Source organism: Amblyraja radiata, chromosome 32 (assembly GCF_010909765.2).
Source record: "Amblyraja radiata isolate CabotCenter1 chromosome 32, sAmbRad1.1.pri, whole genome shotgun sequence".
Classification (NCBI taxonomy): Eukaryota; Metazoa; Chordata; class Chondrichthyes; order Rajiformes; family Rajidae; genus Amblyraja; species Amblyraja radiata.
In genome coordinates this window covers 9,314,561-9,334,272 of record NC_045987.1, presented here as the reverse complement: position 1 = coordinate 9,334,272, position 19,712 = coordinate 9,314,561, and the positions used below count along the sequence as shown (strand labels likewise).

At 44.7% G+C, this 19,712-nt stretch overlaps 1 protein-coding gene across 1 annotated transcript in view; it reads right to left on the bottom strand.

The window, feature by feature from the left end:
- Positions 1-657: 657 nt before the first annotated feature.
- plpp7 (phospholipid phosphatase 7 (inactive)) overlaps positions 658-19,712 on the bottom strand; it is a 34,377-nt gene continuing 15,322 nt past the window's right edge. Inside the window, exon 2 of the mRNA XM_033048667.1 lies at positions 658-1,959. Within this exon, the coding sequence (XP_032904558.1) occupies positions 1,589-1,959 (371 nt within the window). The 3' untranslated portion in view covers positions 658-1,588. The remainder of the gene's footprint in view (positions 1,960-19,712) is intronic.

The window sequence follows — 19,712 nt, the reverse complement described above, 5'->3', positions numbered from 1 at the left end:
ATTTCAGGAAATAGGCAACGTTTCGGGCCGAAACCCTTTCGGGTTTCGGCCCGAAACGTTGCCTATTTCCTTCGCTCCATAGATGCTGCTGCACCCGCTGAGTTTCTCCAGCATTTTTGTGTACCTTCGATTTTCCAGCATCTGCAGTTCCTTCTTAAACAATATTGTGTTGCAGTTTGAATGAATGAATGAAAATGAATGAAACTTTATTGAGGGAGTTTGTTGTGGAAAACCAGCTGTGGTCGTCCTGGCATTGCCCTGAAGACTCCACCCCAGAAATCACCACTGTTGTGAATTACTTCAGACATGCTGACGTGGTGAAAAGTGCTTTGGACCTGCAGGTTCTTTGTTTGATAAAGCAACGTTTTCCTTGTGTCCTGGCCCAGTATTCTTACCATTAGCACCAACACCACCCGAGGCATGCGAGTGGAATTCAGTTTGCTGTGGGTGGGTTATGGAAGGAACTGTTTAGTTTCATAGTTGTAGAGATACAGCGCGGAAACAGGCCCTTTGCGCGCCGACCACATTAACTCTATCCTACACCCACTAGGGACACATTTTTACATTTACCAAACCACTTAACCTACAAACCTGTAGGTCTTTGGAGTGTGTGAGGAACTTTCTGAGGCACATAGTAAGTTGTGATACAACTACAAGCAGAGGGCAAACAAAGCTTTATATTGGAAATCATCCACCCAATACCAGTACAGAATAGAAATGCATTTCATACATTCATAAACAAAAACATCATGCTTATTCCAGGAGATCGCACAATCACAGTCCTTTCACTAACACTTGTGCCACTGAAGTGCACTCGCCCTCCCGGTCCAGTGAGGTTGAATGGCGGTGAACTGCATGAATACAGCGCGTCCATCTCATTTACCGGTTTGTGGCTCACAGCTGGCGTGCGTGCGCTGGTCAATGGGCTGGTTCCAGCGGTCCTGGTGCGGCCACTGGCTTGGGAGCAGCTGCTCTGATGGGGAGCCAACACCCAGCTTTTGAATTCATGCCCAAGCGCTTGTATGTTCATATAAATCCACGATGATCATTTATTTATCCATTTACTTGCAAGTCACTGGGCGATAACACATCGCGTTGACAGTAAGATATCCTCACTAAACCCAGCAGAGTGATGGCAAGCGCAGCTAGATTTTGGACGTCAGTAACACACGACAGCATCCTTCGTACATTTCTACCAGTTGAATGTTCCATCAGTTCCTATTCAATAGACTGTGTCACCTTTCAGAATTGTTAAGAGTTTCATTCATGGTTTATAAGTTGAAGGTTATGTGATCTTGGCAGCCAACCCCCTCCCCCCACCCACACCACCCAGCTAACCTTCATAACAAGCAAATCGTTTCCATTTTCAAATGCAATTATCAAAATTTCTATCGTCTAAAGAATCTAAAAGGCAAAATTGTCTTTTAATTTTTCCCCAAACTGCGTTAATCAATGGCAGGCTGTATGAGGCATTACAAATTATTGTTCCATGGTTTTGCGGGTGGGGTGTGTGTGTGTGTGTGTGTGCTCACCACCCCACGCCCATAGCCGCCTCTCTCCTGCTTCATCCCTGCAGCTCCTGTGGTGGTCAGAGTGGAATGGCTGATGCCAGCAGTTGGCAGGTGCCAGACGGTAGCCACAGCAACTCCACAAAGTTGAACTGTAAGTAGCCGATGATAAACCCGCAGAGGACGTCGGTCAGGTGGTGGCGCCCGATCATAACGCGGGACAGGCCGATGACTGCGGCCCAGATGACCATCAGGATCCGCAGGGGCACCGCCAGGACCAGGTGGTTGAGGAAGAACCTGGTCACCATCACCGCTCGGGTGGCCTGGGCCGCTGGGAAGGCAAACACATCCATGACCATGTAATCCAATATCCCTCGAGCCCCCTCAGAAGGGCCTCTCCTCTTCACAAGCTTCTGCAGTCCTGCCCCCATCACAATGTCCAGGATCAAGGCTGGAAAGGCAAAGGTTCACAGGGTCAACAACTTAATTAAACATTTTGACCAAACACATGAAAGGAAACGCTTTACCTAGATGTTAAATATATCATTATGTAGAAATATTAGCATCATAATGGGCTCGAGGCAAGAGATCTGTACGAGGAACTTTGGTGTGTGGACGGTAAGATTTTATATTTTCCTTTTAATGTACACATAATAAATATGCAGTTACAATGTCCATCTTTATTAAAGAGGCTCTCTTTATATAAAGCTTGAGTATTTGGAGACTGAGGAAGAAACTGAGATCTGGGATCTTGTGCAAAACACAAAGTACTGGAGGAACTCAGCAAGTCAGGAGCATCTGGGAAGGGGATTTCTCCCCATTTGTCCCACCATCTCCCACCCCCACCACAATCACCCTACTGCTTTCCCCTCCTTTGTGCACTCATCTCCCATCCTAGTCCCGCATTTCATTATCCTCCCTCTTTCCCCTCCGCATGTCTCCTTCCACCCTCTGCCTTTAGAAACATTAAAAAATAGGTGCAGGAGTAGGCCATTCGGCCCTTCGGTCCTGCACCACCATTCAATATGATCATGGCTGATCATCCAACTCCTTTTCGCTCCTCCTCTTCTCTCCTTATCTGACAACCTTTTACCTCCTTTTCACCTCGAGCCTTTGTCACTTACTCCACCCATCTGCCAATCAACCCCCCCCCCCCCCCCTTATCTACATCTGCCTATCACTTACCAATCCACACGGCCCTTCCCCAGTTTGCTCTCCCCTAACCACAATCAGTCTGCAAAAGGGTCCCAACCCAAAATGTCCCCTATCTTTCCTCCACGCACATGAAGGGAACACACACATGCTCTTTGACCCGCTGCAGCACTTTATTCTGCTTAAGCTTGTGTATTTGTTTTGGTGGAGCTCTGAAAACTAATGTGTAATTGTTTAATCCTGGAGCGTTAAGCCCGGTTCATGGAACCATTTTGGTGTCATTTACTGCGAGCTTTCAGTGAAAGTGACTCATGATTTTGATCTATCAAAGTGGAAACTGCATGAAGAAAGGAATAATGCAATGTCATTAACATATAATATAGAAAAGTACAGCACAGGAACAGGCCCTTCGGCCCTTAATGTCTGTGCCAAACATGATACCAAGCTAATTTCCCCTCCATTCCCTCCTATCCAAGTGCCTATCTAAAAGCCTCTTAAATGCCATTATCAAATCTGCGTCCAGGCACCCACCACTGTCTGAGTAAAAAACATGACCCGCACATCTCCTTTAAGCTTTGAACCAAGTCCCTTGGTCTAGACATGAGAGTGCAATGAGATAAACAAGACGTAAGGAGGTTTGTGTGGTGTATTTATCATGTGTCAAATGATTTCTGTCCTGGAAATTCAGTTTAGACAAAGATAGAAAAGGGAGATTCCACACTGTAGAACTGTCTGGCCGGCAGGCTGAGAACGGAGAGCTCTGCCTTTCACCACCTGATATGACGTGGCCCAGAATTTAACTTGTGGCAGACTGGGTTCTGGTGGAGATGGATGCAGCTTCCGAAGGCTAAATGTCCACTGACAACATGCTGGGCAGAATGTTGAGAAATATCCATGTGACCTTAGCCCTTAAATCACCAGCTTCACAGCGACTCTTGCAGAAAGCCCACAAGCTATTTTCAGATAACTACTGCTCTATACCCGTAGATGGATGATTTTGGACTTTTGCCAAGTGGCGCGTCAGCTTTCTAGCAATTACATTTCACCTATTTTTGGTTTGCTAAAAGAGCATTGTGCCAAATCAGATAACCAAATAAAACTCTACAATTAGTCCCAAAAAAAACATTTGAAGCAACTTAAGAGCGGTTCACACCCAGAAGGAAGGACAAAAACATGGCCTGCGTACCATCTGTCAGGACCACGTTTAATGCAGCTGCCTATATGTTGGTCAGCAGTCAGAGAATCCTTAAAGGCAATCCTTAAAGGCACACTCCGCAGGGGAGTACATGCAATATGACCATGGTGGAGCAGTGAGAGGGAGCAGAGGACAGGGAGAGAGCTCAAGGACTTTGGAATGGACATTGACGTCCTCATAAGCGAGAGTAATAGCAGAAGTAAAATCCTATGGGCCAGGGGTGATGGGGGTGGGGAACCGTGGGCAAGAGCCCCAATTGGACAAAGAAGAGCTTGACATGTGGCTGGAATGGCCTCCACCACGAAGGCGAATATCCAGACACTGTTACAATGTCACATGAAATTGCATGATCTCACCAGATAGAAACATAGAAAACATAGAAAATAGGTGCAGGAGTAGGCCATTCGGCCCTTCGAGCCTGCACCGCCATTCAATATGATCATGGCTGATCATCCAACTCAGTATCCTGTACCTGCCTTCTCTCCATAGCCCCTGATCCCTTTAGCCACAAGGGCCACATCTAACTCCCTCTTAAATATAGCCAATGAACTGGCCTCAACTACCTTCTGTGGCAGAGAATTCCACAGATTCACCACTCTCTGTGTGAAAAATGTTTTCCTCATCTCGGTCCTAAAAGATTTCCCCCTTATACTTAAACTGTGACCCCTTGTTCTGGACTTCCCCAACATCGGGAACAATCTTCCTGCATCTAGCCTGTCCAACCGCTTAAGAATTTTGTAAGTTTCTATAAGATCCCCCCTCAATCTTCTAAATTCTAGCGAGTACAAACCGAGTCTATCCAGTCTTTCTTCATATGAAAGTCCTGACATCCCAGGAATCAGTCTGGTGAACCTTCTCTGTGGCAAGAATGTCCTTCCTCAAATTAGGAGACCAAAACTGTACGCAATACTCCAGGTGTGGTCTCACCAGGACCCTGTACAACTGCAGTAGAACCTCCCTGCTCCTATACTCAAATCCTTTTGCTATGAATGCTAACATACCATTTGCCTTCTTCACTGCCTGCTGCACCTGCATGCCTACTTTTAATGACTGGTGTACCATGACACCCAGGTCTCTTTGCATCTCCCCCTTTCCTAATCGGCCACCATTCAGATATATTAAAGTGAGCGCACTGGCATACTGTGTGTAAAAAAAACAAAGAACTGAAGGAAGTCAAAGAGCCAGGCAGCATCCGTGGAGGGAATGGACAGGTGGCGTTTCGAACCGCGATCTTTCATCAGATTGATTAGAGTAGACGGGGGGTGGAGGGGAAAGCCGGAAAAGAGAGGTGTGGGTGGGACAAACCTGGCAAGTGATAGGTAGATACAGGTGGGGGGGGGGGGGGGGGGGGGGGGGGGGGTGAGGTGGTGGAATTTGGTGTCAGGTGAAAAGTCCATATGCAGTGATACTCAGTTAAGTTGTACCCAATGGGCACCATTCCTTGGACAAGGGCTCCCCTATGCTTCCTGTATTATGTAATCAACCTCCCAATGTCCCAGTGAAACGTTATTACAAGGAAAGAACAACCTCAATAGGACAGGTCGGAATTCCAAATGTTGGGATTGGGAATATTGACCTTCTGACCACCGTACATGACTACAATATGGTTGGATTCTGGCCACACACATTATGTTTTGGGATCTCCGATCCAACAGCTCAGAAACACACGTGGAAGGTTTAATTTAGTTTAGTTTAGTTGATATACAGAGGCCTTTTAGTCCACTAAGTCCATGCCGACCAGTGGTCCCTGCCACACTAACACTGTCCTACACACTAGGGACAATTTACAATTATACCAAGCCTATTAACCTACAAACCTGTACGTCTTTGGAGTGTCAAATGATTTTTGTGTATTTTGTGGAATTCCATAGTCTCGCCATTCTCTAAGTAAATACTGTAAATTGACACCTGGGCATATTTCAAGATGCTTTCTGTGTTAACTCTTTCACCACAGCCTCCCAGTGAAGGCAGAGGGAGATTAACCGATACCAAACTCCTAAAAACAGTTGGAGACTTGTCCTCAGTAACCACCTGGCCTATTTAGGTTCTATGTAAGTGGTTGGCACCTGTGCATCTGTACGTCACACCTGCCGTATTACATTCCACACTGATGCCACTTCATAAATATATCATTGGCTATAGGGCATTGCCCAAAGTGCTGAGCTTTGAAACATGTTACGGAAAGCCAAACTCCCTTTCTGTTTATGTTGCTACTTGAGGATTGTGGTTTCCTCTTTACAGCAGCTTCCCTTCTCCCCCCTCGCCCCTGGCTTTTGTTTCATTTGGATTCTTGGATTTGCAAACGGGACTAGCTCAGATGGAACACAGCTTGTCGACATGGTTAAGTTCGGCCGAAAAGCCCTGATTCCATGCTGTGTGACTATACCAAGGGAGCTAAGGAATATAAGTGCAGCAAGGTAGAGTTCAGCTAAAAGATCAGATAAGGCCTGTTTGAATTATAGGGAGGAGGGGAGAACAGGTTGGAAGGGTTGGACAGGCTGCTCCTGATTCCATTTTTATGACATTGTGCTCCTGTTTAAATTGGCACCAAATTCAATCTCTGACATCATTTGACCATCTTTCCCGTCTCTCATCTTTTCTCATAGATGTTGTGCTGAACTTTGCTTGAAAACAATTGTCAGCAAGCTAGTCAGTTCTTGAGCTTACTAAATGAATAAAGAATAAAGACAGGTCCACATTCAATTGACATGTTATCGTATCCATTGTACCCTGGGGCCAGCATCTTCACTGGACATCAACAGTATCAACACAGAGTCAACAGTACCTGAGGCGTGCAAATCAACATTGCCAGATTTCATATTTAATTTACAAAACGTGTCGTATAAATCCCTCATTTACAATTTAAACATATTGATCTTTGAGCAATTGGTGAAACATTTTTTTAAGTTCAGCTTTCTGGTAGACTGTTGGATTTACCTGGAATCGTGCAGCATTGCTGGATGTCAGCTATGTGCCATAGTTTCAGTACAGGCTGTTTAAGACGTCTATACAATCTCCCACTACAATCTTTCCCCCAAAGTCTTCCAACTAATATCCAATTCCCTATTGAACGTTATTTGATCTGCTTCCACCACACTTTCAATGTATATTAGATCTGAACATCTAACGTTAAAATATGCTAATTTTTCCCTCGTTTTTTTATCACACATTCTAAATTTGCATCTTCTGACTACCAGATGGAGAACTTTGAACACTACAAAAACCACTTGCTCGAAGGAGAACGATAAAAGCCTCTCCGAACAACTTAAGTGCGTCATCCCTGGTCACATTCTAATAAATCTCCTCCGCATCAAGCCCATACCCTTGCCATTCATCCCGAGGTGGATTGGCCAAGTTGGGACACAGTCCTCCAGCAGAGGCAAAACTGATGATTTATAAAGGTTGAGCATGACTTACAGGGCGTGTGGAATTTTGCTTCTGGCTGGCTTTCGATGCCAGAAATATTTTCCAAATAAAATGACTGGTAATTTTCACAGAACATACATTCCTTAGCTCAGATCTTGGCAAAGACATTACCAATCTTTCCCTTTCAGGCATAGCAAATTTCCAGTATTTATTGAAGACATTTTGAATGGAAACAGGCCGGAATCATTTCATTGATTGAATTGAAACTATTTGACAATATGATCAATGCCAATGCATCTCCCTCCTACTAAAGCGATTAAGAAAAAAAGTTATTTTCCTCAGAATAATTTAACATAATTGAATTTCTTATATTGATACACACAATTATTTTTCACAACAAAAGTGCTTTTGCTGGCAATTACTGTAAGTATTTCTGAAGTATTGCAACGCAATGAAACATTGTAGCCAATTTGCAGACAACAATACCTCCCAAATGACAAGGAGATAAGTGACCAGTTAATCCATTTCAGTGTTACGTGAAATGGAAAAAAATATTGGCCGATCACCAAATATCTAACCAATACTAAGGTGAGATTTGCTGGCTTTGCAGCTGCATTATATTTTTAATCATGTCTAAAATTATTGCTGTAGGAAGGAACTGCAGATGCTGGTTTAAACCGAAGATAGACACTGGAGGAACTCAGCGGGACAGGCAGCATCTCTGGAGAGAAGGAATGGGTGACGTATCGGGTCGAGATCCTTCTCAGACAAAATTATTGCTGATTCATTAGTCCTCAATACATTTGGTTTCCAACATTTACTTCAATTATAAGTCAAGAAAGGCCCCACAATAACACTAGCAATTAGTGCTTTTTTTGCGGTGGTAATAGTGGCATTTCTGAAATGTCATTACTTCATTTACTGGCCTCGTGACATGAATGCTGATTAATTGTACGTATTGGCACCTTTTTGTGTACAAAAAACCCACCAGTTATGATGATGAAGAATACATAACATTGAACACATACTTCCCAAAGGGATTGCCACTGGGACATACCGATCATACCTGGGTCTGTAGTCGACTAACGCGTAGAGATCGATTGAAAGATAAATGAAAAACTCCATTCTTATTTGTTATCATCACTGGCTCATGTGACCACCCGGGACAGTGGGAAGTGGAGCTTAAATCCTTAAATTCGATTTTGTTTCAAGAAAGAGTTATGTAAGTATCTACTGCCCATTCTCAGTTTCTCTTGCAAAGTGATAAATCTCCAAAAAAAAAACCTGTAGATGCTGGACATCTGAAATAAAAACAGAAAAGGCCGGAAACACTCAGCGGGTCAGGCAGCATCTGTGGAAAGAGCAACAGTTAACATTTTAGATCGATGATCCTTTGTCAAACTGGGAAAGCTTAAAGTTGCAGAGAAGGTGGTGGTAGGGGTGGATAGGACAAAGGTATTTTTGCCATAGGTTGAGGCTTGGTTGTCATGGGGATGAGTTGTCTGGTCAACATGGTTAATGAGGGCAGTTCAAGGGCGATTATGTTCTCTGTCTGTGTTACGGGCTATGAGGTAAATCCGGTTGTCAGATTATTCTGACGGAGAGAGAAAACTGAGCCAATATCATAGATGAATGACTACAAGCAGAAATGGCCAGTTCCAATGTAGAGAAAATAAACAAGTTACCTGAAAGTGCAAAGTTCAATATTGATGCTGGAAGGCTGCAAGTATCCAGATGATGAGGCATTGTCCCTCAGGCAGTAGTGACAGTGCAGGAGGGTATGGAGTGATAGGTCACAGTGGGTGTGAGGTGGATAATTAAAGTAGCAGGCGAAACATGTAGGAAGGAACCGCAGATGCTGGTTTACACAGAAGATAGACACAGATTGCTGGTGTAACTCAGCGGGACAGGCAGCATCTCTGGATAGAAGGAATGTGTAACGTCTCGGGTCGAGACCCTTCTTCAGACTGAGAGTCAGGGGAGAGGGAAACTAGAGATATGGAAGGGTGTGAATGCGAGGGATCAAAGGGGACAAAGTTCAAGGAAAATATAGAATAGATCATCGTTAACCAGGGGACAACGAGGCATACAATGTAACATTTAATCAGACTGGTTGGAGAACTGGGATGGGGGAGGGATGGAGAGAGAGTAGCAGGGTTGGGAAGATTAGATGAAGCAGTTATTTTTTTAACTGGTCTAGACACAATAGGCAAAGCATATCCCTTCTATGTCGTAAAGTTTACGTGACTCCATGTGGCTCAGTGTCAAGTATTTTCTAAACACGTTTCTTTGAAGTGTCTTGGAACTTCTAACTCTGCTAAAAGAGTTGTATAAATACAAGCTGTTGCTGTTGGAACAGGGAAATGTTTCAACATTGCTGATGAATTTAAAGCCTGCTCTACCTATTTATTGTCTACTCAATTAATCATTCAGTTTTATCAAATGCAATTCAGTAATTTTATTAATTGACCTCAACTACACCATCGCCTACATTGGCCGTATTCTATCATCTATGATTTGTACAGATCAATTCTTCATATTCCTGACACAATGATCTTTATATTTAAAGGAGGAATTCCATTCCATGCTAATTCTATGCTAATGTATAGCAGTTAACTGATTTGTTTTTAAATCACCAACATTGTGTGTGAGTGTGTATTTTTGTGTAAATGAGAGTGAGATAAATAGATGAAAACAAGTCTGACAGTGGTGGAAGGCAGTGACAGGGCACAACAGATAATCATTTGTATGCATGTCTGTGTGAGAGAGTTATGTGTAGGAAGGAGATGCTGGTTTAAACTGAATATAGACACAAAAAGTTGAAGTAACTCAGCGGGACAGGCAGCATCTCTGAAGAAAAGGAATGGGTGACGTTTCGGGTCGAGACCCTTCTTCAGAGTTATGTGTCGGTCAGTTTGGATCAGAATTGTGGGTATGTTTGTGTGTGACAGTTGTACAGGAGATCGTCTCCACTCCTGACCACATATGGCCAATCCAAACTATGAATAGTGCAAAGCTAACGCATGACTACAATGTAGCTCTGGTCCAGGTGAGATGGTATTACCACACATTTTGTGTTGGCTGGTTTTCTACAGGGAGATCATTTCATTGAATCCATACCTATTCCCCCATTGAAGACGTGCCTGGCTATCAATCTCTCAAATCCATTTACTCTGAGTGTTCCCCTCTCCTTTTATAACTTTTGGACAAGGGTCCAATGTCCGCACTCAAAATCTCTGTTTCGTCATTTTCAACAGAAACAGAAAATGCGGGAAGCACTCAACTGGTCGGGTAGTATCTGTGAAAAGAGAAACAGAGTTAATGTTTCAGTCAGAGTCACACACTGCAAATAGGCCCGTCAGTCCATCGGTTCCACCTTGACTATAAAGCACCTATTTACACCAATCCTATTTTATTCTCCCCCCCATGTCCCAATCACCTCCTCCAAGATTCTATCACCCCCTACACCCCCCTGAGCAAGTAACAATGGGCTCCCACCGAAACGTCTTTGGCATGAGAGGAAATCCATGTGCCACAGAGAAAACATGCAAACTCCACACAGACAGCGTTGTTATCAGGACTAAACCCTGGGTCTATGAGACAGCAGCTCGTCTCTGTCTTTGGATCAAGTTTTATTTTCATCTGACATTTTCAACCCAGCCCAAGCCTTAAACAGAATCCTGAGACAAGAGTGTTGCAAATTTTAATTCCTTTATGTGGGAAAAAAAGTGCTCCTAATATCAATGATCTGACATTCTTTTCGAGGATAATTTCTCCCTATCTACATCTCTCAACTTGCAATCATCTTAATGTGCTCAGAATAATCAGAATTTCGGTTTCTTCATTGAGGGGAAAAGATATATGATCTTTATAATTTCATCATTTTAACGAATGTGACATTCTACTTCCACTATTTTATGGACAGCGCAGATGAAAGAAATGATTTCCAAATACCGCAATCCATTTCACAATCTTCAGGATTGAACGCTGATGAAACAATATAAAAATGACTAATTCAGAACTTTCAAGATGGAAAAATGACTTGAGCCATAATAAGATAGAAGTATTTCCAGAGCCAAAGCAGGTCTTTGGTGGACAGCCACTGTGGTCAGCCAGGTAGGTTTGAAGGAGCATCTGGGAAGAAGGGAAGGAAATGCCAGCATGCCACAATTGTGAGTAGGGGAAAATAGATGGTGAAAGCTGGTGGGACAAAGAGGTTGAGTTGTTAGAGGGGCAAAGATGAGGACCGTAGGAATGTACAGGAATCCAGCAGTAAGGAGGAACCAAGGGCACAGAGGAGTTGAAATATGGGGACATGTAATTTAAAATGCAGGTTTTTGAAGGGATCTCAGATGACCAGTCGTGGGCCCACCAGCACTTACATGTAGAAACATAGAAAATAGGTGCAGGAGTAGGCCATTCGGCCTTCGAGCCTGCACCGCCATTCGATATGATCATGGCTGATCATCCAACTCAGTATCATGTGCCTGCCTTCTCTCCATACCCCCTGATCCCTTTAGCCACAAGGGCCACATCTAACTCCCTCTTAAATATAGCCAATGAACTGGCCTCAACTACATTCTGTGGCAGAGAGTTCCAGAGATTCAACACTCTCTGTGTAGAAAATGTTTTTCTCATCTCGGTCCTAAAAGATTTCCCCCTTATCCTTAAAGGGGAAATTATGTATTTATGTAACTGAATTTATGTAACTACGGGAAAGGTGCTCCAGCGCCTCTACTTTCTTGGAGATTCAGCACGTCACCGAATACATTAACAAACTTTTACCGATGTATTATGGAAAGTATCCTGATCGGTTGCATTATTGCCTGGTCTGGCAATTCCAATGCAATTGGAACACAAGAGGTTGCAGATTGTGGTGGACTTAGCCACAGGGACACCTCTCCCACCATTGAAACCATCTGCTTGAGGCATTGTCTCAAAAATTTATTATTGAGGAACCCCGCCATTTGGGCCACGCCTTCTTCTCCCTACTATCATCGGACAGGAGGTACAAATGTTTGAAGTCCCACACCACGAGTTTCAGTGACAACTACTTTCCTACACCCATCAGGTTCTTGAGCCGTCCTGCATAACCCTAATATTACCTCGGCAACTGAACACTAGGAACTACATCTTGCACCACCATGGACATGTTCGCTACTTGTGTTTTTCACTAACGTCTTGTTTTTGCAGTCTTTTTCTTTTCACTGTTTTGTAGAATTCATGTGCAATTTGTGTATAATTTATGTATTTGCATATTGTTTCATCTATCTGCCTGTGGTGCTGCAAGTTTTCCTGTGTACCTTTACCTCACCATAATCATGCATATGGCGATAAGCTTGACCTGACCTGACACCAGTGTGGGTGAATCATCCAAAGAATGGATCACTTCACAAGTCGTCTTGTTGAGTCTCATTGTCAGTAACTCGTTTTCACCTAACCCACGGCTAACAATGGCAGGCCATTTCCTTTATCATTGTCACTTTTTTGCATATCTTCCTTTCAATTGTTCTATTTCTCTCTATATCACTCATTTCCCTTTCCCCTGACTCTCAGTCTGAAGAAGTGTCTCGACCCGAAACATCACCTATTCCTTTTCTCCAAAGAAGCTGCCTGTCCCGCTGAGTTACTCCAGTTTTTTTACATCTAACTTCGGAACAAAAGCTGCTTTTGAATGTAACAAATGATAAATACAATGGCTTCACACAGACTGTGCCCCTACAGGTAAGCGGGGTGCAGAGCAGCGAGGCTTAATTTGTGCCTGTGACATGGAAACATTTTGTGGCGCTAGTCTAAAAATAACAAGTGGCCCTACAGTCATGTTGTTAAGAAGCTCTTTAATAGATCGGAGTTACTTACAAATCTGCATTTCAATCCAACACTTAATTTAGTTTAGTTTAGTTTATTATTGTCCAGTGGAAAGGTTTTAATTGTATGCTATTCAGTCAAAGAAAAGACTATACATCAAGCCGTCCACAGTGGTCAGATAAAGGATAAAGGGTGCACCAGTTAGTGCAAGATCAAGTTTGCTGAAGTCAGACTAAAGATAATTCAAAGCTAAAACACAAATAGTTGCCTAGCTCCGGCGCCATTTTAGGTGATCTTACTTGAGCATTCTAATTTGAGGGAGGACATCCTTGCTGTTGAGGCAGTGTAGCGTAGGTTCACGAGGTTAATCCCCAGGATGGCGGGACTGTCATATGAGGAAAGATTGGGAAGACTGGGCTTGTATTCACTGGAATTTAGGAGGATAAGAGGGGATCTTATAGAAACGTATAAAATTATAAAAGGACTGGACAAGTTAGATGCAGGAAAAATGTTCCCAATGTTGGGGGGAGTCCACAGTCTAAGAATAAAGGGGAGGCCATTTAAAACTGAGATGAGAAACAACTTTTCCACCCAGAGAGTTGTGAATTTGTGGAATTCCCTGCCATAGAAGGCAGTGGAGGCCAATTCACTGGATGAATTTAAAAGAGAGTTAGATAGAGCTCTTGGGGCTAGCGGAATCAAGGGATATGGGGAGAAGGCAGGCACGGGTTACTGATTGTGGATGATCAGCCATGATCACAATGAATGGTGATGCAGGCTCGAAGGGCCAAATGGCCTCCTCCTGCACCTATTTTCTATGTTTCTATGTTCCACAAGATGATCACGAGATAAAAGTGCAGGAACCCACAAAGGAAACCCACAACTCCACTCAAAGGATGTGTCGAGAAATGTTCCATTTCAGATCGCTCCTCGCTTTCAATTGCGTCAACAAGGGACAGGGTTCAAAGCTGTGGTCTAATATCAAAAGAAACTTTATTCACAAACATGCCAGTATTTAAAATAATATAAGGTCACTTCATGTTTACAGAAGGAACTGGTTTCAGTAGTTTGCAAAATTATTTCTGAAAACTGCTTCTGAGAGTCATGACCCAGGGAGAAAGATCACCAAGCAATTACAAAGGCAAATAGTGTGTGCAAGAGGATTTTTACTGTCAGAAGGTTGAGTGTAAGAGTAGGGGCATATTCCTCCACTTATATAGGGCCCTGGTGAGGCACCATCAGGAGTACTGTGCACACGTCTGGTCCATTGGAAGCTGTATTTCCCAGGTCAACTGTGGACAGATGCAAAGTACTGCAGTCACAGCACATTCTTACCCCATTATAACCGAGCTCCTTTTGCTACAGCCATGCTGCAAAACGGCTAAGGTAAAGCCCCCTGTCCCACTGTACGAGGTAATTCAACAGCTCTCCCGAGTAAAAAAATCAAACTCGTGGAAGCACGTAGAATGTACGTAGCGGGTACGTCGGAGATCGGGGACGCTTCTTAGCGGCTCGTAACGCTAACGGCAGGTACTCGGGAAACGCGGCAAGCTCGGGAAGACTCGTGAAGATTTTTCAACATGTTGAAAAATGTCCACGAGAGCCCCGAGTACCGACGAGCGGCCATTACCGTAATTCTCCGAGTTCGAATCAGGGTAAACTCGGGAGAACTCTTGAATGAACTCGTACATTGGGACAGGGCTTTGAAGCTGAGAAGATGGATACGATACAGATGGTATCAGCAAGTGGAAACTCATTTAATCAAAGTGTTTGACGAACTGAAAAACAAGCCCAGGACAGGACAGCTGAGACCAAGAAGTGATCCCATTACAACTGCATTAGTTGTGTTCCTTGTGAAAGATGAGGCACATACATATGATCGCAGCCTCAAAGAATGAACGTTAGCTAGAATTCTCGCAGTCTTCAATCCAAACTCCCTGCTCATTTTGTTTTTGCCTGCCTTTTATATTGATGCAGCTCCTCTCAAGCCTATCACCTCCTCTACCTGAACACACAAGGCCACCAGCCACTTGGAAACAGAGTTATCTTCAGGTTTCCCCCTCCCCATGACTATGTATCACCAGCATTGGTTCAGAATTCTCAAACTCCCAACACAGCACCCTTCACTACTCGTAGAAACAAGTAGATGCTGGTTTACAAAACAAAACCACAAGTGCTGGCATAACTCAGCGGTCAGGCAGCATCCCTGGAGACCATGGACTGGACAGGTGATGTTTTGGGTCAGGGACTCTTCCTCACCCCTCGCTCCTTCCAGGCTTACCAACGAGGGGAAACTACACATGGTCAATGAATGTCAGTGTTGTCAGCGATTCACATCTCCTGGCAATGAACTTTCACAAAAAGTCAACATCAACTTGCATTTTTGTGTTAAGTCCAGCTTGTCCAGCTTTGTCATTCAGTGAAGGGTGGGATATGACACTTCACCACAGAGGAAGTCTGGTGCTTACTCAGATATCCGTGCCCCAGACCCTGCTAAGTGCTTCCTGGTTTCTCACCATCATCTGGACTTGGTTGGCAGCATTCTTGCCTTTGAGAGTCAGAGGGGTGTGAGCGCGTCCTATTCCAGAGATTTGAGGATTAAAAAGTCATGCTGACACCGTTTCATATTATGAGACTAGGTTTAGCTAAAAGGTCACAAAGTACTGAAGTAACTCAGCAGATCAGGCAGCATCTGTGGAAGACATGGATTGGTGATGTTTTGAGTCCGGATCCTTCTTGAGACTGATTGTAGGGCGGGCGGGGGGCGGGGGGGAGCTGAGAGAGTGGAAAAGCAGCACGGGACCTGGCAGGTACTAGGTGGACACAGACAAGGGTTTTGTTTGATAGACAGATGGTTGGAACAAAGGCCAGAGACTGAAGCAGGTGTGAGACAGACCTGTTGTCGGGTGGGTGTATGATGAAGAACAATGAGGCGTTCTGGCCCGTGTTTATATTACAGCGAACATCAATAAAACAAGCGGCCATTATCATGGTGCTCCTGTGCCAATCTCTAATATCAACATCACACTCCATTTGTCGTACAACTACAGCACATTGGGATGCCCCGAGATTGTGCAAAGTACTATAGAAATACAAGCCTTTCTTTGCATTTCATTGTACTGATATATAACTTACAAACATATACGGGCGACATTTGGCAGTTCTGTCATAGTATAGCCCTCTTTCTGTACCACTGGTGCCATAACTTTCACCAAACCCATCCCCTCCTTATTTCATTCCAGGCAATGGCCAAGTGTGCAGCCATGTCACTAACTATCAGACATTAGTTCAACTCAGCCACTGGTGTAGTCTCAGCTTGTTCCCCACTTAGCAACAGATGTCATCAGCAAAAGTCCTGTAGATTTCCCCCACAGTCACTAAACAGATGAGCAGGTCACTAGCACATTGCCGTATTGTGGGATCTTGTGATGCATGACTTGTCTGTCTTGTTTCCCCACTGATTGGGGTAATCACTCAGTAAAATGCATTGGAGCATCTTGGTGAAAGATGGTTTAAAAATACTTTCTTTAAGATTCCCAACCCTCGAGTTGGTTTCTGGAGTAAGGGCTGATGTTGGGCTCAATGTCTGACCCTGATAGTCTAGCTGAGGAACTTGATTGGTTTAGAAGTCTGGTGGCTATCAACCATTGTGTAGGAAGGAACTGCAGATGCTGGTTTACACCGAAGATAGACACAAAATGCTGGAGTAACTCAGCGGGACAGACAGCATCTCTGGAGACAAGGAATAGGCGGAGGAAAAGGAATCGGACAGCGGTTCAGAAGGGTCTCGACCAGAAACGTCACGTATTCCTTTACTCTAGACATGCTGCCTGACCCGCTGAGTTACTCCAGCTTTTTTGTGTCTATCTTTGGTTATCAGCCATTGTCTGTGCAGCCCAGCAGTTATCTCTGATTGGCAACAAAGCTCTGTGATTGGGACCCTTGTACGACAGTATGGGAAATTACAACTCAGCCGGCTGAAGACTTTGATCCAGTTTCCACGAGATTGGTCAGATTGATTGGATCCTTTTCATGATATAATCTAGATTAAATGGACAGTTTATCTCAGCAGCGGGAATATCTTTATTAAGGGTTGAGGATAGGCTTCACATTTGCCCCTCCCCCTTCCCACTCACACACTGACCTTTCTGTCCTGGGCCTCCTCCACTGTCAGAGTGAGGCCACACGCAAATTGGAGGAACAGCACCTCATATTTGGCTTGGGCAGCTTACACCCCAGCGGTATGAATATTGATTTCTCTTTCCTGGGTCATCGTTGCCGGCTCTGATTTGTTCTGATCCTTTCCACACCTCTAGTTTCCCTCCCCCCTGACTCTCAGTCTGAAGAAAAGTTTCGATCTGAGATGCCACCTATTCCTCTTCTCCACGGATGCTGCCTGACCCGTTGAGTTACTCCAGCATTTTGTGTCTATCTTCGGTGTAAACCAGCATCTGCAGTTCCTTCGTACATATCTGATGTACAGTTTGTTGGTGTAGGAATTGCTTAAACAAGGCTTGTTGTGTTCGTATTGCCGATATCCCCAATGTTCTCAATGTCACGGATCAAATACTTAAATATTTAAGTATCTTTCAAGGATCACTTGATAACTATGTGATTGGGGTTGGGGGGGACGGGGGGGGGGGGGGGACTAATGGTTGATTTGGAGAAGGAGTATCGGCCGTTTGGTCAGGTAGGCAATCTACAGCCTGACACTGAAGCAACAGTTAAAGGTCTATTTTAGGCTCAGGGTCAAGAGGGTCGTGGGTGTCTAAAAATCACGATGGAACATTCCTGGCTGCTATAAATTCTAAAGTGCAGGAAACAGACCATGAGCGAAGCTGCTGCAAAAGATGGAAGAGAGACAGCACCAAAGTCATGGTCGGACACTGCATCCAATACAAGGGACAGGCCACTCGTTCCAACACACGAACTGCAGCCTTCCTGAGCCGTGCTATGTTTTAAGCATTTAATAGCCAGGAAGATGCATACCACTCCCAATACAGTCCGGGCACTTGGGGGGGTGGGGGTAACAGGTTGTTTGATGGGAGGGTGGAAGGAAAGAACGAATGGGAAAGGGAAGATAGACACAAAAAGGTGGAGTAACTCAGCGGGACAGGCAGCATCTCTGGAGAGAAGGAATGGGTGACGTTTCGGATCGAGACCCTACTGCAGACTGATGTCAGGGGAGTGGGCGGTACATAGATAAGGAAGTGTGAGGTGTGAAAACAGGACAAAGGGAATGGAGTTCAAGGAAAATGTAGAATAGATCAATGTTAGTTGGGAGAAGGTGACAACAAAGCAAACAGAGCTCCATAGATGCTGCTGCACCCGCTGAGTTTCCCCAGCAATTTTGTGTACCTTAGAGATAAAATACAGTTGGAGACAGTCAGACTGGTTGGAGAACTGGGAGGGGGAGGGGTGGAAAGAGAGGGAGAGCAAGGACTATTTGAAGTTAGAGAAGTCAATGTTCATACCGCTGGGGTGTAAACTACCCAATCGAAATATGAGGAGCGGTTCCTCCAATTTGCGAAGGGCCTCACTCTGACAATGAGGGAGGCCCAGGACAGAAAGGTCAGATTGGGAATGGGAGGGGCAGAGATGTTGTGCAACCGGGAGATCAGGTCGGTTTAGGCGGACTGAGCGGAGGTGTTCAGCAAGACGATCACTGAACCTGCGCTTGGTCTCGCCGATATCCAGGAGTCCACACCTGGAACAGCGGATGCAGGAGATGAGGTTGGAGGCGGTGCAAGTGAAGACCTGGAAAGAATGTCGTGGTCCTTGGATGGAGTCGAGGGGGGAGGTAAAGGGACATCAGGTGTTGCATCTCCTGCGGTTGCTGGGGAAATTACCTGGGGAGGGGGTGGTTTGGGTGGGAAGGGACGAGTTGACCAGGGAGTTGCAGAGGGAATGGTCTCTGCGGAAAGCGGTGGAGATGGGAAGATATGGCTAGTAGTGGGATCCCCTTGGGGGTTGGCGAAAATGTGGGAGGATTATATGCTGTATGCAATGGCTAATGGGGTGGAAGGTGAGGACAAGGGGGAGTCTGTCCCTATTACGAATGGGGGGGGGGGAGGTAGCAAGAGCAGAGCTGCGGGATATCAAGGAGACCCTCGTGAGGGCCTCATCAATAATGAATAATGGTAGAGGGGAACCCCCGTTCCCTAAATAATGAGGACATCTCCGATGACCTGGTATAGAATACCTCGTCTTGGGCACAGATGCAGTGTAGACGGAAGAATTGGGAGTAGGAGATGGGCTTTACAGGAAGGAGGGTGGCAAGGGGTATAGTCTAGATAGCTGTGGGAGTCAGTGGGTTTATAATAGATGTCAGTGGATAGTTTGTCTCCTGTGATGGAGACGGTGAGAATGGGAAAGGGAATTGGGAGGGGAAGCAGTGAGAAGGGGATAACAATGCCGAGAGGGAGGGGAAGGGATAGTTCTATAACTGTGTGAACAAAGCAATGGTTTCACTCCGGCTTCCCATTTTCTCGTTCTTATTCACGTCGCAGGTTTGTGTGCCAATCATGAACAAATAGTTATTCACAAGGATTTTGATTTTAAGTCCTATGAGTGTGAAGCAGATAGAGATCAGAACTCACCCACAGCAACTTTACAAGAGCTCTGTGAGCATATGTCAAGAGTCAAGTGAGTCAAAGGAGTTTAATTGTCCTTTATACCGACAA